The sequence below is a fragment of the Macrobrachium rosenbergii genome, chromosome 45 (genome assembly GCF_040412425.1).
Source record: "Macrobrachium rosenbergii isolate ZJJX-2024 chromosome 45, ASM4041242v1, whole genome shotgun sequence".
In the NCBI taxonomy this organism is placed as follows: Eukaryota; Metazoa; Arthropoda; class Malacostraca; order Decapoda; family Palaemonidae; genus Macrobrachium; species Macrobrachium rosenbergii.
Window position 1 is genome coordinate 33,518,633 of NC_089785.1, and position 27,586 is coordinate 33,546,218.

The window sequence follows — 27,586 nt, forward strand, 5'->3', positions numbered from 1 at the left end:
CCTTGGGCTCCTAGCTGCGATGCCTTTCATTCCTTTTACTGTACCTCCATTCATATTATCTTCCATCTTACTTCCCACTCTCTGCTAACAATTGTTTCGTAGTGCAACTGTGAGGTTTTCCTCCTGTTACATTTTTCAAACCATCTAACTCTCAATTTCCCTTTTAGCTCTGAATGACCTCACAGGTCCCAGTGCTCGGCCTTTGGCCTCAATTTCATATTCCATTTCAATACTCTTCAGGCCATAAGACCAAACTTTCATAAATCAAACTCGATACCCTTTCTCATAATGACACATACAGTAAGCCTCATGTTTCCGAGAGGAAGGTTAGATTTCTTTGAAACCTGACAGGATTTACCCACTAAAGGCTGTGGGGGTCTTTGCTCAATAGCAACAGGCAGTTACTTGTGACCATTGAGTACAAGTAGTATTACTAGCATACAAAATATATAGAAAAAGTAATAAAAGCTAATAAAAACATGCTAAACTTCCACTGATAGAATACCTATGGAAGGGAAAAAGCCAGGTAGAGAGAAGTACTCTTTAGCATGAATAGGCTATGCAGCATTTTTTATTGGAAAGCAAGTTCTCATTGTTTCCTGTGGATAGAATCCTAATCCTTTTCATGTTCATTGCAGTGATTTTTTATTCCTGTTGGATTTGATAGTACAGTTATTTTTTAGAAGTAATTGTCTTTTTCAGTCACATTATGGCCATTGTTAGTATTAGTGATGATTGGTCTATCATTTTTCCTCATTTATCAACTGTACATTTACATATTAAATAGCTTAAAATCACAAATTTGCATGTGATTTAGTTGTCAGCTGGAGCCACATGAAATCTTGGGGAGAAAAGGACAGAGTGCCAAGTACCTTCTGTGTATTTCACACATCCACAGGGCTCAAGGTTGTGTCAAACACATGAAGATTCTTGGTACTTTGTCATTGCCTTATCAAGATGTTCTGTGGCCTTAGTTGACCAATTCATATAAATACTGAACAGGTATTTTGTTGTATACTAAATATTTTATCTTTACCATTTTTTGATTTGCAGCCTCACCTTAAATGGATGTATAAACAATTGCTCTAATTGCTATGGTATGCTTTGATTCATTTGCCTAAAACAATGATGACATGAACCAGGGACTAACATAATATTTCTTATTATTTGCTGTGGTATTGTGCATAGATTAATTGGCATAAATTTTGTAGATGACTTGAACTGTAACTCTTTTGGTCTTATATTTTACTGTATTTATTTTAGGTAGGTATTAATGTGTCATATGAAAGACATTTTTCTTTAAAATATGATGTTTCAACACAACTGTTGTACAGTAATAATAAACAGATTTGAGTGGATGGTCTTGTATAGGCAGTAATGAGTTCTGAGAATGCACTTCATGGATAATATTAATTGGGTTTGTAGGGTTTAAAAATTGTTTGAGGGTTACAGCTGGTCCCAAGAACCAACAGAGTGAATGAGGCAGTCTTTATTATAATCTACTGAGTGACTGGTTTTCCTTTCATACAAAGAAACAAGAATGATCTTTTACTGGCTTGTTTTGTAGTTAGGGCTAGGGTCTTTCAAAGTTTGAGCTGGGTGGTTTGTTTTTCATAATTACTACCATCTTTGTTTGGTAGGCATTTTTGCATAATATATGTAGTGTTACTTGTCATTTTTTCTGACTTTAAATGATTACCCCTGTTTTGTTTTTCAATATCAGAGGATTTTATGTTGGTTGAAATTCTAGGGTTCAGCAGCTCTCAGTGTCACTGCCAAAATTGAGTCACCTGGTATTTGTCAGTCTCGAAAGATTTCTTTGCCTTTCCCTGATCTGCTGATTTGTTGGTGATAAGGAAAATGTTCTTAAATGCTCATTTGTGGGTCTCTGAAAATACTTACCAGCCACTAGATTTGCTAGATTTCTGTATCTAGTTGTGTTCTTTACCACCTGAAGCTGGTGTCATCCCATTCTTGTAAGAATATCACTTTATGCATTAAGATTATCAAACAAGCATATGTGTTGTCACTCTCAGAGGAAGACTTGGCCCTCACGTAAGTAATGGCGCAATGAGGTTCGTGCTTTGGGCAACCCCTAAGGCTCTTGAGTATTTAAGCAAAACTCTGCTACTTTCATTGAAACTGCCATTTGATGTTTGGGACATTTTATATACACTTTTGACATCTTATTAAATCCTGTGGTGGCAGCTGTAGTTGTATGGCCCCATAGATTTTAAGCCCCCCCTCTGTTTTTCTTTAGATATCACCTCTCTCGTGGGCCACCCATTGTGAGACTAGTACAGTACCTGCTTCAAGGCCTTTGGTAGAGGTTCAAGTTGATTTTGAGTTTATTTTGCTTGCCTCTTTTACCAAAGTAAATAATCTTCAGTAGATGGCTTTGAGAGTGAGTCTCCTTATTCATAACATTTGAGATAGAGGATGCATAACTTCATTGCTTCCTTCCTAATTGTTGACAGATTTTGTTTCATGGCTAAAACCATTATGTTTAGAGGAATTCCTACTTCCTACCCCCTATGGACTTTGAGAATTCTATTGTGGCAAGAAAACTAACTTAGTGGTGTGAGTTGTTGGAATACGATATGATGCTTAGGGTGTGCATTATAGAAGAGCTGACATTAACTGAGTGTATCATTGCTTTTGATGAATATTTTACTGTTCTTTCTTCAAAACTGGGTGGAATATAGCTAAAGGAAAGGTAACTATTATCATACATAAATACACAAGAGTGTGATATTGTCTGAGTGCATCACTTTATAATATAGATATTGGTTAATGGTTCATGGACATAAGTGATATTAAAATCTGTTTATTATGAAAATGTTAAAGGCTTTAACTACAGTTGCTTGTCATATACTTTTTTGATTTGACCTGGATACGTTATGGCAGACATAACTAAGTGACGTGCGTTTGTTTCTTTGTTTTAGGGAATGATTAAACTAGCCTAATGTTAAGGATGAAGGGTAAGTCTCAGCGTGTTTTGTACAAGTGAAGGGTGAAAGTGAACAGGGTGCATTGTACATACTGTACTCAGCATTCATTGCTTGGAGAATTTGGGGCAAAAAGTGAAAGAATTTTACTCCTTTAATAATTAAAGAGTGAAAACTTTTCAAAATAGTTCCCCCTTTACAAACTGTTACCATATAAGCCCTAGGTACACATCCAACCTAAGCGTAGGGCTTATTAAGCAGTGGTTTGTTTGATATAAACACCAAAATTTTTATAGTAAACAGGCATTCTGTCTTGTAGTTTTATGCATGATCCCATTTTTTCTAGCTTCTAGACACTGCAGTATGATACTAGAGCCATGCCACACCACTGGATTTGGCTAGCCTTCTGTAAGCAAATGTAACTAAAAGAAACTGAAAGCTTCAGATTTTTTCTTTTGCTCTTTATTATACTTAAAGACGACTGCCTAGTCCTTTAAAGAGATTACGGCATGTGAAGAGGAAATTTCTTTGTACTTACATGTAAATTTTATTTACGCTGGGTATGCATGGTTGATCACTAGGATTAAGGCTAATGTTTTGTAACTAACTCCATAGGATGAAGGTAGCTTATTTTAAGTGGTTTCTTTTTAATATTCTGTTGAAGAATTTTCATAGTAATGAAATCAGCCAAGTATTTAAGAAAAAACACATCAGAAATATTAAATTTATAGAGTACAGTGTACAATATTAAATTTATATAGAGTACAATTCACAAAACCATAACTATAACGTACAAAGAAATAAAAGAATTTTAGACTGAGAATCAGGTAGCCGGTTAGAACTTGAGTCAGCTATACAGTAGTATCTTAAAACTTATTTCTTTAAGATAAATTCTTGTGATGTGTCAAATTGTACTCAGTACTGTATATTGTGTCTTAATGTAGGCCTGTCACTCTACTTCTTGTGGGTCTGGATAATGCGGGAAAGACAACAGCCGCCAAGGGCATTGTGGGAGGTGTGTATTCTCCACTTGATATTCTGCGTATTTTTGTTTGCTTTATTTGTGTATGTCTTTGGTTGGCTTATGTCCTTGTTCTCCTCACTGCAACTTTGCATGCTCTCATTATTTTTGTTTGTGTTCCATAACTTTTTGTTTTCTAATATCAGTTCTGTTTTTTGTGGGTGGCAATGTGCTTGCTTGTATTGCATGCAAGTGAGTGTATTGATGTTCTGTAAGGAGCTATCTGTTGCCTACATATATATTTTTATCGTTGGCTTACTGATTAGTCTTGTTCCAGTCTAAAATAAAAAGTAACATCTCGGCATAACAGGCCTCAATTTAGGTCACTTCTGTACTTATCAGCTACATTATTATATTAATATTTTGCTATATTACCATTTTAGTTGTGATACAATTTTAGGTAAAGCTCTTAAATTTAGTGTCAAGTGTGAAGTACAGCTTAGTTTAGGTTAGGAACTCTGTGGAATTGCTGTCAGCTGTAAGAGATCTAGAAAGTATTCAAGTGCAGCCTATAACATACATTAGAGTCTTTGTTGCTGAACAGGATTTATTACTTAATAGAAAGCCACACCTCCAGTTAAGTTGAGATGTTACTTACACAAAATTTTATATTTTCTACTTTTTTCTAGTTTTTACTGATGTCCTATAATGGGCTGTGTTAAAAAAAAAAAGTGGTATGCTTTCAACATGCAAAATATACTGTATTGTTTTCAGATCCTGTGGAAGATGTAGCTCCTACTGTTGGGTTCTCCCCAGAAAACATTGAATACAGGGGCTGTGAAATCACTATCTACGACTTGGGAGGAGGAAGCAAAATCCGGCCAGTATGGGCAAAATATTTCTCAGAGGTAGGCTGTTTTAGGTTTAAAGTTCGTGTGTTTGTGTCAGTGGGTTATCCTGGCCAAGTTATGATGTCACTTCATGTTACAGTATGTATTGTATCTTCTTTGCATTCACCTTTGCTCGTTTCTATGTGGGGTCGCTGTTTCCTATTAGCCTTCTCCACCTTCCTTTGTGCATCCAGACTTCTTAAACCTTTCTCCCTCATGTCATTTGCTTTTTATCCTTCCGTCTGAATTTTGGCCTTCCTCCATTTCTCCTTCCCTCCACCTCCGTGCTTATAACCTTTTTATACACATAATCTTCTCATAACATGACCAAACTGCTGTACTGTAGTCTACTTTCCTGGGCCTTCTTCGATACATCCCCTGCTTTAACTCTTACTCTGATAAATTCCTTTCTGATCATATCTCTTCTTTCTTGTGACTCCTCACATCCATCTCAACATCCTCATCTCTGCCACGTCTTGGCTCCGTAAACCATCGATGATCTGACTACACTTGTAAAACTTTCCTTTAACCTTTGTACTAATCTTCTTGTTGTACAATATCCCGGACAATCTTCTCCAGTTTATTCAAGCACCTTGTATTCTGTGGATGATTTCAGAGTCCATATCTCCATTATCAGTCACGTGTGATTCTAGATATTTGAAAGTTCTAGAATCGCAGGTGACTGATAATGGAGATATGAAAAAAAGTATATCTTAGTTTAACCAGACCACTGAGCTGATTAACAGCTCTCCCAGGGCTGGCCCGAAGGATTAGATTTATTTTACATGGTTAAGAACCAACTGGTTACCTAGCAATGGGACCTACAGCTTATTGTGGAATCCGAACCACATTATGACGAGAAATGAATTTCTATCACCAGAAATAAATTCTTCTAATTCTTCATTGGCCGGTCGGAGACTCGAACGCTGGGCCAACAGTGTGCTAGCCAAGAGCTCTACCTACCCCTCCAATGAAGAACTTGATAATGGAGATATGGACTCTGAAATATTACAATATGTATATATGCAGTATATATTTTCAGTGTTTAAAACTAAGATCCCTTGATGCAGACAGAACACCTAGGGTTGTAAAATCCCAGAAGAATGAACCCAGTGTGTCACCGACTTACGGCAGGGGATCCGTTCCAGCGCCGCACTGTAAGTTGATTTTCGCCCAAGTTGGTTTTTTGCTGTTATTGGTGCTGTAATGGCGCTTATGGAACCGTAATTTGATGCTGCATCAAGTTACAGCACCATAAGTGTCTTTAACTTGATGTCTATTCTTGCTGTTAGCACTTATGTTACTGTAACTTGATGCAACATCAAGTTACAGCGCTGTAAAATGCTGTTAATGGCACTGAAAAAGCGCTGTATGATCGACTCTTCCCTAATTTGGTGACACACTTCTGAGATGATTTAATAGGAATATGAGGAAAGATATAAATCCTGGAGATCTGTTGTTTAGCTTATTGATACATAAAAGATTTAGTAAATTGGCTTATCTGTCATAGATTTTATTGGTATGGTTATGTAATGTTTCACATTATTACCTGAGATCTCAAACAAATGAGCCAGCAGCCAGACAGTAGTAAAAGCAGAAGTATCAGGCTGACAATCAGTTAGAAGCCCCAGACTTTGACCAGGGGGGGAATTAAGGCTGAAAGTGCACTAGACACAAGAGAATGAAAATAACTCAGTGTTTGTCTAACCCTACAGTAAATGTAAAGGGAAAATATGGCATAACAGTGTTTATAATGATGATCACTGTTGTCTGCAGTATATTCCAAAAGAGTAATTAATGAAACTTGCCTCTTGTAAAGGCTCAGGAAATGCTTTTTCTTTCTATCTGTCTTTCAATAAAACTTCAGCCAAAACCCCATGGACAGAGTCAACAGTCCAAGAGGGTTCCAAAGGGAAATCAGCCTGCAGAGACACAGGTTAAATGAAAAGGTGATAAGTAATTAAAAAATGAGGGAATAGAAAATAAAACTGATACACCAAAATTTGGGAGGCATCAGCAAAAAGCAGATATGAACGTGCTCCTCTTTTAAACATTTGGAAATCAAAAGATTCCACACTGTACTAGGGAAAACTATTCAGCATTGTAGTTGTAGCCAAAATAATTGATTTGAAAAGGAGTTCCATGGTCATGTAATAAGTGGTATGACAGGGCAGGGCACTGTAAAATATCTTGCATTATACATGGGCTATTTGTTAACAAATAAATAAGTGGGCTTTTTCATATATTGCACCCTTGTAGGGGGGTAGTGCTGTCAGTGCACCTCATGCAGTGCACTGTAGGCATTACTTAAAGTTCTATGCAGTGTGCCTTTGGCTCCTAGCTGTAACCCCTTTCGTTCCTTTTACTGTACATTCTTTCATATTGTCTTCTGTCGTACTTCCACCCTCTCCTAACAATTGATTCATAGTGCAACTGCAAGGTTTTCCCCCGTTACACCTTTCAAACTTTTTACTCTCAATTTCCGCTTCAGTGCTGAATGACCTCTTAGGTCGCAGTGCTTGGCCCTTGGCCTAAGTTCTATATTCATTTCAATCCTATATTACATCACAGGTACATGGTGTTATTTTTGTGGTTGACGCTAGTGCTCCAGATAGAATACGAGAATGTCGAGAAGTCCTAACGGGGTTGCTGTCTCATAAGAAAATTGCCGGAAAGCCTGTTCTTGTGTAAGTATATACACTATGTGTTTATTGTGTTTAGATATGTTAGTATAGCATCTGATTTGTGGTATGGTTCTGAACAGTACTGTATAATTATCTAAGAGGTCAGCGACACAGTTAAAGTTGTCTTAACTCTTCCTTCTGCCCCTAGGAGCATTTCTTCCCACTTAGTTGTCCAGTTTCTTTTTTTAACCTTTCTGTCTCTCATCTTTCCCCTATCACTCTGGAACGAACCCTTTGGGTGAACTCTGTAAGAGTCTAGAAATGCAACTGCTGTCTCTTCAAACTAGATAATGAATGCAATTAACTTTAAGGTTACAAGAGTGGTGGGCCAAATGGTCCTCTTGTACTGATAGAAACTTAGTTTCAGGGGAAATTTGGTAGGCAGTCCCCAGTTAATGGCAGGGGTCCCATTCCTGGCCGAGCGCTGCCAACCGAAAGTTGGTCATAACAGTGCCAGTAAACCGCTTAACGGCTCTGCTAACTGGATATCAGCGTCGATAACTGTTTACCGCCGCCAATATACCGCTTACCGATAAACTGCTTACCGGCACCGAAAATCTGATTAATGGCAGTGCTAGCCAGGCCCCATACCACTGGAATGCCATTAACTGATGCCACGGGGACTGCCTGTATTCAGTTTTTTGGGAAATTTAGAATACAGTTGTAGCGAACTTGTTTGAACCCTTGTTTTTACTGTGGATTGTTTTACTTTTGTTCTCCTCTCTTCGGTAATTAGTCCAGTAGGTTAGTGTTTTCAGTCTTCAACCCTCTGTGAAGTGTAAATCCATCCCTCATAAATTTATTTTTCAGTTTTGATCAGTTAACGTCCAGTAATTTACGCTGGAAACATAAATAGGAATATTTTAGTTCAGACTTGATGTAGAATATTTTATTTTTAAGTGTTTTAAAGTGTGAGACTTGGTTGTTCGACACAATATACAAACCCTCGGTCCTTTACATTGGGAGATGTTTTCAGGCGTAGGCTGGAAAGCGGCCGTTGAACTTCAGCAAGGTGGTTAGGCAGTTACTTGTCGGGGGCACCGCCTGCCCCGGTCTTGGCTATTCAATTTGCTTTCGGCCGTCGTAGCGCCACGGACGTTGTTCTTAACTCTGCCTGACTGCATTTTTCTTCATCATTCTTGGTGAATTTTCCTTTCATTTTTGTGTTATGGATAAATCATCTAAATCCTCCCATCCCAAGCGTGTATGTCCTGGGGTGGGAGGAAAAAAGTGTTCCTTTAGATCTAGAGTCGATGTGGACCCACCGCGCTCTCTGCATCTTGCAGAGGGGCGAGGTGTGTTCTGTGGTGACTCTTCTTGTAATAAGTGTTGACATTGTGGTCCTCCGGGCAATGGGGCAGTTCGAAGGAGGAGATCTTGCCGTCGTAAGCCTACCAAGGAGTGAGTCCGGAAATCGCCCCGGCGGCCCGTTGGTGGCGTCATTTCGGGATTTCTACCTCCCCGCGAGCCTCTTCTTGCTCCCTCTCCCTCGGGTGAGGATTTCCCCTCCCCTTCCTCTTACGTTTCTTCCGTTTGGCCGGAAGGGCCGCGAGGATTGGACAGCGGCTTCATCTCGGAAGTCTCTTCCGTTCGGAGGAGTTTTTCCGCCGGACCGGTCAGGCTCTTCTATTAACCCGACTTTGCTTCCAGGTACGGGCACCGATAGCCAGGCGATGATGCAAGTTCACCCTGGCTGCATCCGGGCCTACCTGGCTCGGCTCTGGAAGTTTGGCTCCCATGGCCCCCTCGATCCACGTTACCACGGCAGCAACAGCCACTACCGCGACATCACCTTCGCGGTTTGTCAGATGCCGATTTCAGTTGCCATCTGGACACCCAGGTATCGGCGTCATCCAGCGGGCCAACTACGCTGTTCCCTGCCTGGCTTTCTGGCACCATTCGCCCTGGCCCCTCCTACATGGTGGCGTCATCGTGCGTATGCTGACATTGCTGCCCCAGTTGCTGAACATGGCCTGGCTGGCAGATACGGTTCCTCGTCTGTCTCTCCAGCCGGTAACCGTCCTCAGTTCCTTTCCAGCGACCTTGGCGCGGCCATTGCCAGATCTGCATGCGGGAGGCGCTTGCATCTGGCCCGCCCGCCGGTTCCTGGCCGACCACGCGCTCGCTGCCCAGGCAGTGCTGGTCCGAGCTCCGCCGTCTCTGCCCGGGTTGCACCTTCTGCTGTTGTGGCCCCTCCCGCTGTTCCTGTTCCTGCTGTTCCTGAGTCCGCGTCTTCGCTTTCTTGGATTGGTGATCTGACTGCTTTCCTGAAGCAGATGGTGAAGAAGAAGAAAAGAAGAAGAAAGAGGTCACAGGAAAGGTGTAAATCGTCGTCTTCATCGCCGTCTTCATAGTAAGTAAGTCGTCCTGCCTTCTTCCTCTTCCTGCCAAGGCCGGCGAAGAAGAAAGAAGTCTGTCTCTCCCTAGAAACCTCGTACTGAGTTTTCCTAAAGTCTATCTCCTTCACTACAGAAGGCAGTGGGTTCTCTCGTTGGTTCTTCCGATCTTGGATCAGGAGACGCTGTTCCGGCCTCCGGGCCGGGGGCAGCGGGAACCAGGTAATGCAGACCAATTTCGGCACTCCCGCTGCGCCTAAAAACCTCCTGCTTCTAGGCCAGCGAGACGCGTCGGACTCGTTCGCGAGTTGCTCCGGTACCGGGTCTCAAGGAGACCAGGATACCCCAGTCTGTTATTCTGATGGACACTTCGCCGTACAGACCAGGCGTGGGGCGGAAGAAAGAGCGAGGCATGGGTGCCTTCTCTTCCTGCTGGCACTCCATCCAGTGCCAGGTCAGGTTCCCGGGATAATGCTTCAGCCCCGAGGGGCCGAGTGCATGGAGAAACAGGGAAGAAGTCCCTGCTCAGTCTTCCGAGAAGCGGCCTCGAAAAGTCTGAAGCGCGTCTAGAGGACAGCGCCAAGCTCGCGCCAGCCGGCAGGTCGGCTCTCCAGTCAGGCGGCCGCCTCGGCCCGAACTGGCTCAGGAAAGCGAATACGCCGGCTCGGCTCATGACCGCTCCGCTCTCCGAGAACCGTTTCACCTGGGATGAAAGCGTTCTCCTCGACCTGAGGCCCGTCATCACCGCGGGTTGGTGACCGCCCTCGGCCTGCTACACTCTGGATTTCTGCCAGTAAGAGGCAGTGAAGACGCCCGATCTTCCTCCCTGTCCTCGCTCCTTCGGTCTCCTCCAAGGGCGTGAGTCGGAAGGAGAACTCTGAAGTGTTCTCCTCAGAGTTCAACTGCATGGGGGTATGTTCCTGGCTCGGTCCTTGGCTCGACCAGGTCCTATGCCCGATGTAGTTCAGGAAGATCTCAGAAGTCTGCGAGGTTCTCCGCTCTTGAGGAGAAGTAGTTCGGAGGACCGCACCCTGGAGACTTGAAAGGTCTCTGCCTCTCGGGATGCGGACACCCCGAAATACAGAGGACTTTTGGAGGTTATAGCGCTGATTAGTCGGCACAATGACCTCGGGAAGGGACCGCGGCCGTCCTGTGGATTGTCCTTACGGCGCCTCGAATCCTTCTGAGGTCCTAAGAAGGAACCCAAGGCCGGTGGGGCTGCCGTGGTCACACGCTGCCGGGAATTTTCGATGAGTGAAGCGGTCTTGTGTCTGGGCGAACAGTTCCCGCCCGATCGAGCACGCTTCGGAGCTTCTTCCGCATCCCCCTCTACCACCTCGTCAAAGCGCTTTTACTCCAGCCAGAAGGGCGTTGCTGACTAGCAGGTTGACCGGTTCTGTTCGTCTGGATCGGGTCTTCGTTCACAGCAATTGTCTGGCAGAAGAATGTTTCTCTCTCCCCAGCAAGCTGCAACCCTGGAAACTCCGCCATGTGACGCTTTCAGGCAGTCTCCTGGCTCGATCTGTGGTCCTTCACGGTATCAGAAGATGCCGCTCCTCAGGCGCTTCTCATTGCCTGGGGGAGGACTCTGCTTTTGGGGGCTTGTGCCAGTCTGGAGGTAGGGCTATTTCCTACCTTGCCCGCCAGACTACAAACCTGTGGGCAAACTTGGTGTTGTGAGGCCGTTCTCTCGCTTTGCCAAATCTCTGTAGGTCCCAGTCGGCAATCGCTCGCGGAATGGACCCAGTTACAGGTTCCTCTCTCTCTTCCTAGAGAGTTGGTGGATACGCGACAGACAGCCTTCGTGCCGATGAGACGACCGGCTTGTCCACCCAGGCAGTGGATTAAGACCTCGGGTCTTCTCGTTCCACTGCAGCCAGGTCTTGGGCCAGGCTGGCCCTTCCTCAGCCCTAAGAAGTCCCAGTCTTGAAGGGTCGGCTACCAGCCTTCTTCTTCCTCGAAAGGGGTTACTCCCGTCCTTTCAGCCCCACTTTCCAATCCGGTAGAGGGGCAAGGGTGAAAGAAGGAAAGCAGCTAGAGCGGCGTTCCCCCGAAGCTGCCAAAGGTGAGGGGTGCCTGTCGAGCCATTAGACGCGTGCTTGGCGACATGGGCCGAGACCTGGATAGTGGATGTTCAGCCGGGAGGATATCTCTACCCTTAGTCTCGGCCTCCCTCACTACACTCCGGTCCATCACCAAACTTATCTTTCAGGTTGGTTGAAGGACATCGCACTACAGCAGAAGTGCAGGCCATGCTGAGCGAAAGAATGCTGTAGAAGTCGTGTCGGACCAGTCTCCAGCTTTGCGGGATCTTCTAAATGGCGAAGGCATCGGGGATGGAGACCAGTCATAGACCTCTCTCCTTTGGGCCGTTTCCTTACGCCAGACTCGGTTCCACGATGGAAACAACCGCGATCGGTCCCCAGCCTCCATCAGGAGAAACGACTTCATGCTACGGTGGACTTGAAGGATCGTATTTTCCATACCCATCCATCGTCCTCGCGCCGATGCCTCCGGCAGATCCTCGAAGTCGGTCTTCCAATTCAGGGCACTTTTCTTTGGGCTCTCGACCGCTCCCCAGGTGTTCATGAGAGTTTTCTCGCTCATGTCAGCTAGGGTCCACTCACATGGAATACGTCTGCTGAGGTATCTCAACGACTGCTTCGGTCTGGCGACTCTGCTTTGCGCGGTGCTACTAGGACAGGGATGCGTCTCCTCGAGTTTTGCCAGGATCTAGGGATCGTGAGTAAATCTGGAAGTCAGATCACCCCAAGCAGAGGGCCGAATACCTGGGCATGCTGATGAACTTATGGTGGCAGCAAAAGTCTTTCCTCGGACTCGTATCAGCAAGTTCAGGAGGCAGCACAGTTGTTCCTCTGTCTCGACAGGAGCAACAAACTCAACAATGGCAAGTCGTCATCCGGTCACCTGTAGGTGTTAGAAAGCTAGTTCCTCTGGGCGTCTTCATGCGGTCTCTCAGTGGAGGCTAAAGGAGCTCTGGTCCCAGTCGAGACCCCCAGTCCTTCCTCATTCCTCTTTCGAGGAAGTGAGAAAGGACCTCCACTGTGGTTGGGCGGCGGAACCTCTTAATAGGAGTATCCACCATACTCCCCCTCGGTTCATGCTTCTGTTTCGGACGCATCGACCTGAGGATGGGCGCACACCTAGGAGGTTGCTGACTTGAGTGTGGCACAGGGCAACAGCACCTTCATCAATATTCTGGAGCTCAAGGCGGCCTTCCTGGCTCTCCAGGAGTTCCAGGATCGAGTGATGGGACACTCCGTGGTGTTGATGAGCGACAATACCACGGTAGTGGCATATGTCAACAAGCAGGGGGGACTGGTGTCCCATCAGCTTCATCAGTTGGCAATGCAGGTGCAGTGAGCGATAGCTCACTTTCGGTGGAGCTAATCAGCCAGATACATTCAGGCAAGAGGAATGTATTGGCGGGACAAGCTCAACATCAAACCAGGTGTTAGGGACGAATGGTCCCTCCAAGTAGGAAGTAGCGGAAGGCTGTTAGGCCTGTGGGGCGATCCCGGTATTAGATCTGTTAGCCACCCGGCTGGCAAAGCCAGGTCTTCTGTTCGGTTCGTGCGGACCCACATGGGCGCTCTGCGGAGGACGCACCAGCATCCGTGGGACAGCCTGCGACACGTCACGCCTTTCCTCCATTCCTGTCTGATTAAAGTGGGTAATCAGCGATGATGATCACCCGAATCTCAGAATAGGCTCTGGTAGCTTAAATGACACAGGCCAGTGAGTACCCGGACCTGCTAGCTCTCCTCGAGGAGCACCGGGAGAATTCCCCTGGCCCAGCAGCTACCGTCAAGCCTCGCGCTGGCGGTTCCACCTGGCAGTGCATTCCTGTGTCTTCACGGCTGGAGGTTATCCACCATCTCTTACGGCGAGAGGCTTTCACGCCCGGCGCGCTTAACAGGATAACCCCCGGGATACCCTCAGAAGATCCTCCGCAGCGGTATACCAGGGAAGAGTGGTCCGTCTTCTGTGGTTGGTGTGCGTCGAAGGGGTATCTCTGGTGGAAACTGCTGTTCAGCAGTGCGGACTTCCTCGTCTTCCTTCGCGAGAGAAGCTTCTCTCCATTTCAGCAGTAAGAGCTACCCGGCGCGCTTTCGGCCTAGTCTTGCGGCTGAAAGGAGTGAACATCTCTTCCTCTTTCGAGATTTCTCTGCTGTGAGAAGCTTGAGCAGTCTTGCCCACCCAGGGATCCTCAGGCCTCGTGCGGATTGTGACTCTCGTTCTAAGGAGCCTGACTCGTGCACCTTACGAGCCTTTAAGAGAGTCGTCAGACAGGGATCTGACCCTCAAGACCGTTTTCTTGCTTGCCCTGGCGTCGGCGAAGAGAGTTGGCGAACTTCATGGACTTTCCTTTGATATCATACTCAAGGGGATGAAGTCAGTTACGCTACCGATTTCATCACATAGTTTTGTACGCGGGCTCAGGAGGCCTTTGGTCCCTGACGCACGGTTCGAGTCCTTCACGATCCCCTCCCTAGAGGACTTTGTAGATAATGATCCAGACGAGATGCTACTGTGTCCTGTTAGGGTGCTGCGGCGCTATCTGAAGAGGACTCGGCACCTCCGGCCTGAGTGTCGACGACTCTTCGTTAGCACTGGCTCGACCAAGAAAGAAGTGTCCAAGAATACCATTTCTTTTTGGCCATTGAGACAATAAGGAAATCACTCTGCTGCAGGAGAAGGCGGCGCAGTGCAACCGTCCGAGAGCTCAGTCCGCGGCATTGGTCCACATCTCGCATTCCGGAAGAATAATAATGGGCACAGGTGCTAGAAGAACCGAGGTGTGTGGTCCCGACAGACTACCTTCACTTCCTTCTACCTCCCGGGATGTGCATAAGTCATGGACACTTTTCCCTTGGGTCCTGGTGGCTGCTCAACAAGTTGTGTAGCTTATCCAGCTCCCCTAACGAGACAGGTTGCATCTACGCCTATGTTTATACCGGTAAGTTGGGAGATGTTTGTTGAGTGACTGGCCTCTTTCCTTCTCCTATCTAAGCTCTCTTCCACGGGCAGGAGGCGGACGTGCCGTTACAAGGCGCTGGGCCGGGCGTCCGGGGCAGGTAAGCACATAACGTGAGCTTCCGTTCTATTTCCTTTCAGGTTACAGAAACCTTCACTCCTTTCTCTTGCAAGGGAGGAAAGAGTAAATGACTTTGAGACAAACCCAATGCTTGTATTTGCCTTATTGTCATCCAAACGTCATTTCTTCCTAGCCTACTTCAGCATGAACTGGCGTTCCCTCTTTCATGCAAAAGGGTCCCTAAGTCAGAAGCATAGTCTTGCGTTTCTTACAACCCGATCTTTTGTCAGGGTGATTTTTCCTTCGCTCTTACGACCAGGAAGGGAAGACAAGGTGTGAACTCCAGTCAGTTCAGAGAGACTTTTTCAGATTCCTCCCTCCAATCAGTAAAGTCTCCTAATAGTAAAGGACCGGTTTGTATATTGTGTCGGAACAAATAACAATTTTTGAAAGTAAATTGTATTTTTTCTATATACAACAAGTCTAATTCTCACCCACCTCATGCCACCCCTCAATCTGTACACATGGGCGAAAGGCAAATTGGAATATTTACATCCGGGCAGGCGGTGCTCGCCTCCCGGACAGTAACTGCCTAACCACCTTGTTGAAGTTCAACGGCGTTTTCCAGCCTCGCCTGAAAGTATCTCCTAGCATGTAAAGGACCTCGGGTTTTGTATAGTTGGAAGAATATTTTTAAGGTGATGTTATTGTTTTTTTTTTTTTTTTTTTATCATACATTAATTTTTCTAAATTTTCTGTGTGAAGAAGGATTGAAAAGAAAAACTGAAAAAGTTGTAAAACTGTAAATAATTGTATTAAAAAATACAGTAGTGTACACAACATAGAATATTAATTATCTTGATTGTTTCAGGCTAGCAAACAAGCAGGATGTGGAAGGTGCCATGGATGAAATAGATTTAGTCGAGTCGCTTAACGTAGAAGAAATTGTAAATAAGTACAAGTGTCCGACACGAGTTGAAACTTGTTCTGCCATAACGACACGGAAAAATAAACCTGATAAACCAATTGCAGATGGCTTTAGGTAAGTATATTCATATTACTTAGTCTTTTACCTTTGAGATTTTCAGTGCACTAGTTTAGATGGCTTTAAGGTACTACCCAGCAACACAGCCTCTGTTATTTCTTTTGGCTTGCCGTTTGGGGGCGTGGGTAGTGCGTCCATTCGACTGCTAGCTGCAACCCGTTTCATTCTTTTTACTGTACCTCCATTCATATTCTCCTTCTTCCATCTTACTTTCTGCCCTCTCCTAACAATTGTTTCATTGTGCTACTGTGAGGTTTCCTTCTGTTACACCTTTCAAACCTTTTTCTGTCAATTTCCATTTTAGTGCTGAACGACCTCCAAAGTGTCCCAGCTTGGCCTTTGGCCTAAATTCTGTATTCTTTTCTTTATTTTGCCCTGAAGAAGTCTTGATGCCATTACTGTACTAAGGCAAATCGTGTTGACTCTCTTATACATCTTGTGTTGGAACAATTTTGACAAAAAATATGTTGTCTCCCTTCCTGTTTTATTGTCTTTTGGAGAAAATTTCTCCAAAAGACAATAAAACATTTAATGTCAAGAAACACAAAGAGAAGGACATTCCAAAAGTTAACACTAAATGTTTACTGCTCACCACATCTATGACTACGTCAGTATCTTTTAATGATGTCATTAATGTCATTATCATTTGCCAGGTTTGGAAAGCAGAGACAAAGCTTAGGCAACATTGATCATTTTATTAACTTACTTTAATGAATACAGGGTAGCCCAAGCTTTTGAAGTCTGATTGTAGATCACATTGCTTTGTTGTGACTCAGAATCTGGATGGCTAGTTGCAGGCATTTGACTAGAAAAATTGTTTCTTGTGCTACTTGGTGTGAACGCAAAAACAATTATGTTTTTCTACATAGGATATTTGTTTGGATATTCTTAGTGGTACAAAAGTGTCGGGATGACCTCTTATTAGTCACCTAAAAATTTTTGTCCCTTCTTATAACCTATTTCAATAGTTACCTTTCCATTTCAGATGGTTGATAGATACTATAGTGGTCCATTATAAAGATATAAACAAACGCGTTGATCAAGACATGGAAAACGAACGGTTACAAATGAAGAAGGAACTAGATGAGAGGAAAGAGAGAATACGGAAGTTGAGAGCTGAGCGTGAGAGACAGGAGGCTCTCAGAAACGAGCAGATGGCTAGGCGAGCGCAAACTGCTGTATTAGATGATAGCGATGATTCTTTACAAGACACAACAAAACCTAGTCCTAGGGCAGGGAGCAGTGGTCTACCAAATGTAAGTGCCCTTTCAAAGTTGACTCCATTATCATTCTACATTTTGTACATGGGGATTTTACAACCAAGTGCTATATATTACCTCAACCACTATATTACTGGTTACTTCAATTGCCACAACCCTCTGTGGGATTGAAAATGGAAAACTGTGAACAGATCTGGTTGAGATAGAATATTTAATTGATAATAACTCACGGTGATTAAATAAGGAAGATGCAGACACTAGTATTTTATAACCCATAGCTTTATGTCTTTAGCAGACATAGTCTAAGATTTTACCTATAGTAAACCATATTGGGTGGCATGTCTCTTACACTTTATATTGGGAGATCATTTCTGTTCAGCATCACAGTATAATATAAAAAACAAATTGGGAAAATTACACTTTATTCACTAGACAAATTCCACCATGTAATCTTATTTAACAGACAAATTCCACCATGTAATTCATTTACTGGACAAATTCCACCATGTAATCTGTTAGCCCTTAAAGGCCGGGCTAAAAAACAGGTTTTGATGTAGGAAATACCTATTTTTGGTAGTGGCTGTTGAGTCCTCAAGGAGTTACCTTCCATGGTCTACCAGAGCTCCATGGTGACCAAACTATCAAAGAATTCTCTTTTAGTTGGTCATTTTGGCCAGGTATTGTGCCATAATGATTAACATTATAACACATGATGGAGTATGTAATGGACTCAAAGATGAGAGGGCACTTTCCCTTATTTTCAGTGAAGCTGAACCCAGTTTTTCCAACGTCAAAAGAACCTGCAAGAAAGAGAAATGACTATTGCGCATGCGTGTCGACCCTCTTGTTTACAACCGGGCCGTTAAAGACCAAGGAGCCATTACTCTCTGTTGGTCAATGCAGGATAATCCCTTGCCCAAATCCCATGCCTTTTCATCAGGGAAGTGGGGAGGGTTTTGAGGACTCAAAGCGACTACCAAAAATAGGTATTTCCTATGTCAAAACCTGTTTTTTGATAGCTTAGTCGCTTGTTTCGTCCTCAAGGAGCTATACAAAGAAATTGACAGGTGATGAAAAGGCTTAAGCTCTCAATTTTTAATCCCAACACCCCAGAGGAAAAAAACATTTTGGTCTGAGGTCAAGCCACAGATTTCAAGTCCCATTCTTTATTCCAAATACTCTTCAGGTTTCGGTACCAAGGAACAAGAAACGATACATGAACTTACGTTTTAGGATGTAGTTCTGCAGTGGCTTACCTAAGCATGCTGGGTTTGTTTGCCGTTCTGTCGGCCTTCTCCCAGCAATAGTTACCACACTCACATATAAATAATGCTGTCCCCCCAGAGGGAAAACTTCCATTGTCTGTGATGTCATCAAAGCTGATCCCCAGCCATACAATTCCTCTTGGTATCTGCCTCCTCCTTTGATAGACATTCCAGGTGTTGCTTTTCCTTTTTACCCCTATAAGATGGTTTCTGGACCTTGTGAAAAAGGATGTCCTTGCTGCTGTTGTTGTCCCTTTGTAGGAAATTGTCCCTTCTGACCACCTACCTGTCTTTTGAGGAAAACTTTTGGGGTGACTGAAGGCTTATATGTGATTTTTTATCAAAGTGAGGCTTTTTTGGGGGGTGTTGGGTAAAGGGAAATTTTGGGTTCTTTGTTTCCTGAATTCCCCTTTCCCCAGAAAAGGGTACACTGTGCAATTCTGGTGGCAGGCATGCTCATTGAGTTGAGCCACAACAGACTTCTCAAATAGGTCCTTACAGAAGGGGTTAGAATGTAATAATGCAGTGACATTGGAGAGTGATTTGATGAAGCCCTCCAGTGCTTCCATTCGCGCTTTTTTATGCGCCATTCTAGGAAATCACAGAGTGCTTCCCATCGGGTTCTCATGAGACTTTTGGCCTCAACAGCAAAAATATTATCCTGGAATCTTCTGGAAGCCTTTTGGTGGCAACTTCCTGCAAGGTGGTAGAAGTTATAATACTAAGGAGTCGGGGCCTACCATAAATTTCTGACGAGGCTGTCCCCTCTGAGAGTCTTCTCATAGGGGTCCCAAAGTGCTGAGTAGCTATATCTAGGGAGCTTTTTCCTTTCAAAAAGGAGTTGTAGTGTTGCCCATTCCTTGGTGGAATTTCCCAAAACTGGGATGACTGTGGCAGATGGTTTTAATTCTGCCATTGTCTCTTTTTTTTAGTCACTACAAATTCTGAAAATCTGTCTTCATATGAGTACTGGAGGCCCTATTATGTTTTGATCTGAAGTTCTGCATTCCGAACTGATCCTTTTGTTGTTGCCAGTCAATTCTAATATTAGACCTTGTTTGGGCAGCATTTGTATCCATGCTCACTTTCTGGGCAGGATATGCAGTACTTTTTACACTTTAGGGTGTACATGACCGATTTACTTTTCCTTTTGGAATCATGCTTCATGTCCAGGACATATTGCCATTCTGTGGCAAGGGCATCTTTGATAGTACTCTATTTTCTTACGGAATTGATCAAATGCTGCAAACTGTGCATCCCTTTTGGGGTAGCTTGCGCAGTCTAACTGAGCTTCAGCAATTGAACTGTAACTGCCTATTAATCAAGGGGCAGAAGTCCTGGGCAAGTTACTATACCCCTCTGAAAATGTAGTCATTTCAGTTGGAGTTAGGTGGATCCTAGTATCCCTTTTAGGGAAAAGATCCTATTCAGCAGCTATAGCTGCATGGGAAATAGAATTCCTTCTGGAAGGTTTGTCCCATGACTTGCTAAAATTTGTGTCCCTGAGCCCTCTGTTCAGCAGGGCCATTTAATGGCAATGTCCACTTCATATTCTTTAGTAAGACTGTCAACCCCATGTAAAGATTCCTCTACTTCCTCCATAGGGTTAACCTGGGAGGTATTGGGGACTTATGTTACTGGGTTTTGGCCCAAACATTGATCTTGTTCAGAGAAAGGGTTAAATATCTACTGCCAGAGTTCTGCCGGAAAGATATGATCTCTCCCTTCCTCACCCCTACCGAACCCTAGGACCCATTGAGACAGTTTAAAAGGAGCTGCTTCATCCTTAAAACTTGCTGCCAGGAGCATATCTGGTGACCAAGCAAATTTTCTTGTTTTTTACAAGGACTATGCGCATCATGGGAGGTGGTGGTTTGTACCCACAAGCAAAAGGTGAACTGAGCAGTTTGCTACGGAACACTTGAACTGAGGATCCTGTAGTGATATAAAGCAAGTTGTCATTAGAAGCTAGATAGTATAAATTGTTTTTAAGTGAGGGACACTTCTGTAGTTCCTCATATAGTTTCCATATTACAGGTTAACTTGATCACAGGTTTGCAGTTGTAATACATTTAATTGAATATCTATGTTAACTTAAATCCTTTAAGGTTTAGGTTAGTTTTCATACCTGTATATGGCTGTATTACTTATACTGTACACTGTTAGTCCTTTTGTAATGGCTAAGTGAAATTTTTCATTCCAATTGTCATGCCATTCAGACTAACTGCTATGAACTAATTTGTTAAACTAACCCAAGCTACTGTTTTATATAGCTTAGGTTAATGCTTCTAGTATAGTCTACGTTAAGCTAAGAATAGAGGATTTCTTAGAAGGTTCTTGCTTAACCTATTCTAGGCTTATTTAAAACTTAAGGATATAAACTTTACAGAAAATAAACCTCTTATAATCTGGTTTTCTGTTTTATGTGGCCGAGACTACCCTTTTATTATCTGATGTTCGGCCATCACTGTTTTAGGATAATATAGCCAGTCCCTGGTTATCGGCCATCCGGTTTTACGGTGCTTGTCTAGCAACAACAATAACCAGATTTTCAACACCAATCTCCAGTTATCGGCGCCGATCCCTGGTTATCGGTGGCGCCAGTCCCCAGTTATCGGCGGTGGCCGTCCCCTCTTATCGGCGCCGATAACCATGGATCAGCACTATTATCGCCAATTGTCGGTTATTGGCAATTTTAAGTTATCGTCACACTGTCAGGAACAGAAACCCGCCGATAACCGGTGACTGCCTGTAGTAGGATATTCCTGAAAAAGGGGTTCCTACTTAATCTGGTTAGACTACTGCCTGTTCTAGGTTTGTATCACCTTTAAGAAAGTAGGTTATACAAGACCCTACTGGTATGTAGCCTTACAGGTAGGCTATCAAAGTCATAAAAACTAGGTTATTTTATTGAGCCTAGGATACTGTTTATATATAATCCTAGGCTTATTTGTTCTTTCTTAACCTAGTATAGGGTATTGTCTAATCCAGATTATTATAGATCACTCTTAAATGTACAGCCTAGGCTATATAAAAACAGAAAACTTACTAATATGAAACATTATAGTTAGTCTACTTTTTTTGTCTAACCCAGGTTGTTGTTTATATCCAGTCCTAGGCTATTTGGTCTACTATATAAAACAGTAACTCATTAATGTGTAGCCTTATAGCAAGGCTATAACTTACTCTAATCTAGGCTACTGCCTAATGTGGATTATTTAATTCACACTTAAGTGTATGGGTTACATAAAACACAGTTAGCCTACCTTAGTGTGTAGCCATTACTATTTCATCTAGTCCTAATCACTATTTCATCTAGTCCTAGGTTACATGGTCTAGGCTAACAATTTAGTCCAAAAATGGGATGTTTCGTAAAAAGTTATCACTTAACTTGATATAAGGTAATGCCTAGGCTAGCCCTGGATTATTTAGCTCATGCTTAAGTGCACAGGCTTATATAAAAGGAAGAAATTTATATTATATGCAGCCTTATTGTTAGGCTATTGATTTATTTTGCCCAGATATTATTATTATCTGATTGTAGGGTCCTCGGTCTAAGCTAGGCCACTTAGGATACGTAATCCAAGGACATAGGCTACAGACAACATCCACTATTAATCTAGTCTAAATTATTCTGACTTACTGCCTAGATTATTGTAGACATCATATAATCTGAAAGGATTTTCTATAGTAATAATAAATTATGGAACATTTCTTTTAGTTAAAACATTTAGTTAGGATTTAAAACAATTTTCACTTTATGAAACTAGGTAGCAATCAATGCTTTACGAAACTAGGTAGGCTAGCAATCAACGAGCCAGGTTCTGGCTCATATAAGGATATTATCAATTCCAAAGGTTTAAAACAAACTTTTAACTGGAACTTAATATTAAGCACTTATCTTGCTATTTTTGATGTTTCCTTGATCCTCGAGAATGAAAACGGAGAAAAAAGTTGAATTTTGTTTGGAGCGCTGGTAACGATGTGAACTGTTCGCTGTAGACCAAAGAGAGTTAATGGCTCCTTGGTTTTTAACAGCCCGGTTGTAAACAAGAGGGCGAATGTGCATGCACAATAGTCACTTCTCTTTTTTGCAGGTTCTTTTGATGTTGGAAAACCTGGGTTCAGCTTCACTGAAAATAAGGGAAAGTGCCTTCTTATCTTTGAGTCCATTATAAACCCCATCACGCGTTATAATGTTAATCATTACGACACAATACCTGGCCAAAAAGACCGACTAAAAGAGAATTCTTTGATATTAGTTTGCTCACTATGGAGCTCTGGTAGACCATGGAAGGTAACTCCTTGAGGACAAAACAAGCAACTACACTATCAAAAAATATATATTAAGCACACCCATAGACTGGACAGACTTTAAGGTTGGCCACTTTAAAAAAAAAAAAAAAGACATGTCAGTGGAAAGAAGATATGCAAATGCACATGGTGTAAGGAAAAAAATTCTAAAAGTTTTCTGTACCATTCATGGGAGGTTGAAAGTGAATATTTCCAACCTTGTGAGGGGCCTCTTGTCCAAGACACTCGTAAAATACGCTAATTTTACCGAGTTATACATGTTTTTTCTAATAATTTTTTAAATTTCATTTTGTAAAACTATAATTACAGCTCACACAGTATCTTAACAGATAAGTACTTAATCGGTGACAAAGTCTGAGTATATTTATGGTAAAATATTTACAAGTACTGAGATGGGGAGATGCAGTACCTTTTTGTGAGGTATACATGTTTTTTCTAATATTTGTTTGCACTTTACTTTGCAAAATTACAATTGTAGCTGACATACTATCATAAAAGATAAGAACTAAAACCAACAGCAATCTGTGGGTATATTTACAAACAAATATACAAATGTCGGGATGGGAGTCACACACCGATTTGTCATTCTGTAATGAGGTACTAAAAGTTGCTGAGTAAGAGTTATTGACATGTCATTTATGGCCCAGGAAGTGATTCTGAATTTTTCCCACAAAATTTGCTCAAACTGCATGGTGCAAAATATTGATACAACACTCTAGATATATTATTATGCCTGACATGATCATGCCCATCCAGTAAGGATTTAGAGGCCATAACAAAGTAAGAAATATATTGTATCACAAATTTCATCACTGGTTCTGCAGACGAGCGCATCACAGAACCTTCAGCCAGTGACAGCAGAAAGAAATTTCTTTGGTGGTCTGAAGAATTATCAGAACTAATTCATCAAAAACGCAGAATTGGCCAGAAATTTGATTGTTTAACCCTTAAGGGACGGCATAATTTATCAATGTGCAGCACCCCAGACCGGGGAAACTTTGAGGTCGGCAAAATAAAAAAATCACATCAATGGAAAGAGAAAATGAGACGTACATTCACACTGAATAAATAAAAATTCTAAAAAAATTTTCCAGACTTCCACGAAAGTTGAAAATTACTATTTACAACCCCCTTGTGGGGCCTCATTTACAAGACAGTTGTAAATTTTACCAACTTATATGTTTTTTCTATTAAATAAGTTTTTGTTTTGTAAAATTATTATTACTGCTCACACAATATCAAAACAGATAAGAAATAAAAAGTAGTAAAAATTTTTGCATATTTGTTGTAAAATATTCTACGTAAGTTTACAAGAAGGAAGATTCAGTAACTTTTTTACTTTTACATGCTTTTCCTAATATTTCTGTGCAATTTTCTTTGTAAATTACATTTACAACTGGCATACTGTTGTAAAGACAAAAACAACAGCAACCCCTTCGATATTTACAAGCAAATTTACAAAAGACTCATGTGAGAGAGAGAGATGCAGCACTTTCCCCATTGAAGTCACAAGCATTACTGATACTGGCCTAACTCTCACGTCTGTATAAAAGTTGCCGTTATTGAATTTATAGCATATAGAAGTATTGGCACCTTTGTTTCAAATCATTATTACCATAACAGTGGTGCGTAATTCTGCTTCACACTGAAACTCAATCCGTCCACCTCTCCAAACCTGTTTTACTTCACACTGAAGCTCAATCCATCCACTAAGGGTTAAACAAGGGGCCTTGATAACTTCTTATAATCTTTCTCGCTCGAAAAAATAAAATATTTGAGAAATTAGCTGTTTGCATCAAAACATTGAAACAAATATAAGGCCTGTTATTTTTAAAATCAAGGAACAAAGTCATTAAAGGGAAAATGATTTCTTAGAAACAGTCTATGTCAAGCATAATTGCCTGTTAAGGTATAATGGACAAAGAGTTCCTGATCCTTAGGAAATATAAAATGTACTTGGGAAGTATCTAATGTATATTAGCCGTGAACAGAATCTTGATGAATATTTCCATGAACATAAACAAAGATGAATCTTGAGGTTGTAATTTTTAAAATGGTTGAAGATCTGTATTATAACAAGTGGTTTATGATAAAGAAATTAGATTTGCTAAATTGGAAACACTACCTGCACACTGTGGTAAGATATTAAGTCATTGTAGATGACGTTTAGGTTTGTATGTACCACAGAGAGAATTTGCTACCACAGTTTATGGATTGCCATAATATTAATTCTAAACATGTTTAGGTTTAATTTTTTATTATTGAAAATGAATTTTTTTATTATCGAAAATGAATAACATTAATGCGAAACCAGCTTAAAAGTCCAGTGAATAGTAAAGAAGCTTCTACAGAATAGAATGTTCTTAAGGGAAAAAGAAAATAGATGAAAATGAATAAGGAGAAATTAACAAATGCAAATTACTGCATCTATAAAAACAGTAAGGCAAGTCAGAAAGACTTAAGGCAATACTGTAAGACTTTTGGTGCTGTACCTCAACAGAATTTAGGTGCTGATACCTGCTAGAGTAGCAAGCACTAATTCTTGGAGGTACCAGCACTAATTGAAGTTACCTTGTGGCGAATATCCAAACAAGATATCTGCAGACTCTTGTCATCTTATTTCTTGTTATTGCAGTACATAGTACATACAAGCATTATTTTCCAAGATCCTTCTGCATTTTGTGTCAAGTCTCCTTTTTGATATCCTATGTATTCTATGCCTTGTTCAGGGTACTATACCTCAGTTGAGAAGAGCCCATGCTCAGGAAGAGGAGCCTGAAGCAAGCAATTCAACCGATGCTGAAGAGCTGAAGGAGTTGGGTTTCAAGTCAAGGATAGAACTCCAGGAAACCACTTCATCTTCTTCTCCACAGGTGTGTGTGTGTGTGTGTGTGTGTGACGCCAATATCTTTCCTCTTAGGAGTCAGAAACATTAATCTGCCTCGAGACAGAATAAAAATGCTAACCTGCCTCGAGACAGAATAAAAATGCATAGACATCAAAAAGTATTACACAGACTGACTAGCTGTTGGATTTGCTAGGTTAATGACATACAATATCGACGTCTCAGTATTACTGTGCAAGAGTCTACAAAATATACTGCGTAATGAATGTTCATCATTTTGCTGGGTATTTATTTGTACACAAAATGGTGCCTATATTAAAAATGCTGTTCACAGGAGTTAATTTTTAAGAGGAGTCAGGTGTAAAATGTAAGATATAGAGTTTGTCTTAAGTATACTCTACTGTGGTCTGTGCGTAAATATTACAAAAAAGAAAATCAGAGCTTCCTTTGTAGCAGAACAAGTTGTTTGACTCCATATTGATAGTACTAACGAGTATTTGTTTTTATTTTGGTTCATCGGCTACAGGCATCCACACAGAGCTCAGATTCTTCGGAAAGTCCGCCTAAAGGCCACCAAGTGGATGAGAAACCAGTGGAAGTCCACAAAGAAGAGGATCCTCCAAGCAGACAGTCACCAGAAAGGCATAAAGTAAAAGAACAGACACCGCCTCCCCCACCAAAACCACAGAGTTATCTTAGTTCAAGAATCTCCACACACTTAGCTGCTTCCAATCAAGAATCGTCCAATTCTAGTTCTCCCTCAAGTGCCACCAAGGACAAGGATAGCGGGATTCTTGAACCAAATGGTTATGCCGTCTGTAAGTTACGTCTCCAGTCTTGGCCTGTGTAGAATTTGTATGGGTCATAGTATTTTCATTGAGGTATAGTTAACCTTTTAAGGTTGTTTGAATTCGTATCAATATGATACTAGTAAACTAATATCTCCACATTTTGTAAAATTTTGTGTGAAGGAGAATTGTCATTATTAAATGTACTGTGTTTGTAAGAAGACAAGATTGTGAACGTGAGCAGCAGTATATTAGGAAGGGTATCTCCAATTGAATGTTTTATACTACATTGCACTTTGTTGGTTAGTTGTAAAATGCAATAACATTGTGAAGAGGAGCAGTACTATATTAGAAAGGGTATCTTCAGTTGAATTGTTTATACCACATTACTTTGTTCAAGTTTAGTTGTAAAATGTGGCAACATTTGAATAAGTGTTATGCACAGTTTACATTAATTCCTTTTAATGTTGCAGATTATAGCCCTTCAAAACTTGACCTTTCAAATGAAAATAGGAAGGATGAATGTGTTCCAATTGACTCTGATGATGAGCTGTTTGACATTGGGTCTGTGTCAAGTAGGGGACGGGGAAGTGCCGTCCCTTTCACTGTTCGTACATCATCTTCTCCGTCCACACCTTCTATTGTCAGCTATATTAAAGGTATGGTTTTATTGTAGTATTTTGTAATGCAGTAACTTTTAGGATGTCACTGTCGTCTTTGAGAGTTGATTGGTGTGGCTGTCTTTTCATGCTGATTACTGCTCTTGAGTTCACTTTTGGCATTGGGATGTAAAAAAAAAAAAAAAGATTTGGTCTAAAGTTAGTTTGAAAAAAAGGATTTTGACAAAGGAAAAATCTATTTCTGAAGAGACCTGTCTCACCCGGTGAAATAATCATTCAGCACTTATTTCTAGGTAAATCCATTTGCTAAATATACCAGAGAAAAAAAATGCCAGCTGGATTTACTACTGATGCGAGCTCCATGAAAATGGAGTCGTGTATGTGAAAGGGTGAGATTACACAATCACAATCGGTCTCCGCCCTGTAGACATTCCGATGTCAAAGTCCAACAGTGAGGTGCGATACAACGCCCCACTACTCGTGGACCGTCAACACACCAGCGCCACCTACATTCCATTTTTAGCACGCATCGCTTCTTGTTGGAATTTTCCTTGGTGCGCTTATTTTGTGCCTTATTTTGGATATTTTGGCTTCATCTACAAGATATTCTC

General features: G+C 41.9%; 1 protein-coding gene across 2 annotated transcripts in view; it reads left to right on the forward strand.

The window, feature by feature from the left end:
* Positions 1–27,121, forward strand: part of LOC136829901 (ADP-ribosylation factor-like protein 13B) — a 64,601-nt gene extending 37,480 nt beyond the window's left edge. Inside the window, exons 2-9 of one of the 2 annotated variants that reach the window (XM_067089024.1) lie at positions 3,893–3,963; positions 4,684–4,817; positions 7,371–7,486; positions 15,750–15,920; positions 16,909–17,179; positions 25,452–25,595; positions 26,094–26,385; positions 26,829–27,119. In XM_067089024.1, the coding sequence (XP_066945125.1) occupies positions 3,893–3,963; positions 4,684–4,817; positions 7,371–7,486; positions 15,750–15,920; positions 16,909–17,179; positions 25,452–25,595; positions 26,094–26,385; positions 26,829–27,031 (1,402 nt within the window). In that variant the 3' untranslated portion in view covers positions 27,032–27,119. Of the gene's footprint in view, positions 1–3,892; positions 3,964–4,683; positions 4,818–7,370; positions 7,487–15,749; positions 15,921–16,908; positions 17,180–25,451; positions 25,596–26,093; positions 26,386–26,828 lie in introns of both variants that reach the window. The other variant, XM_067089025.1, reaches the window with a different exon arrangement.
* Positions 27,122–27,586: the final 465 nt, after the last annotated feature.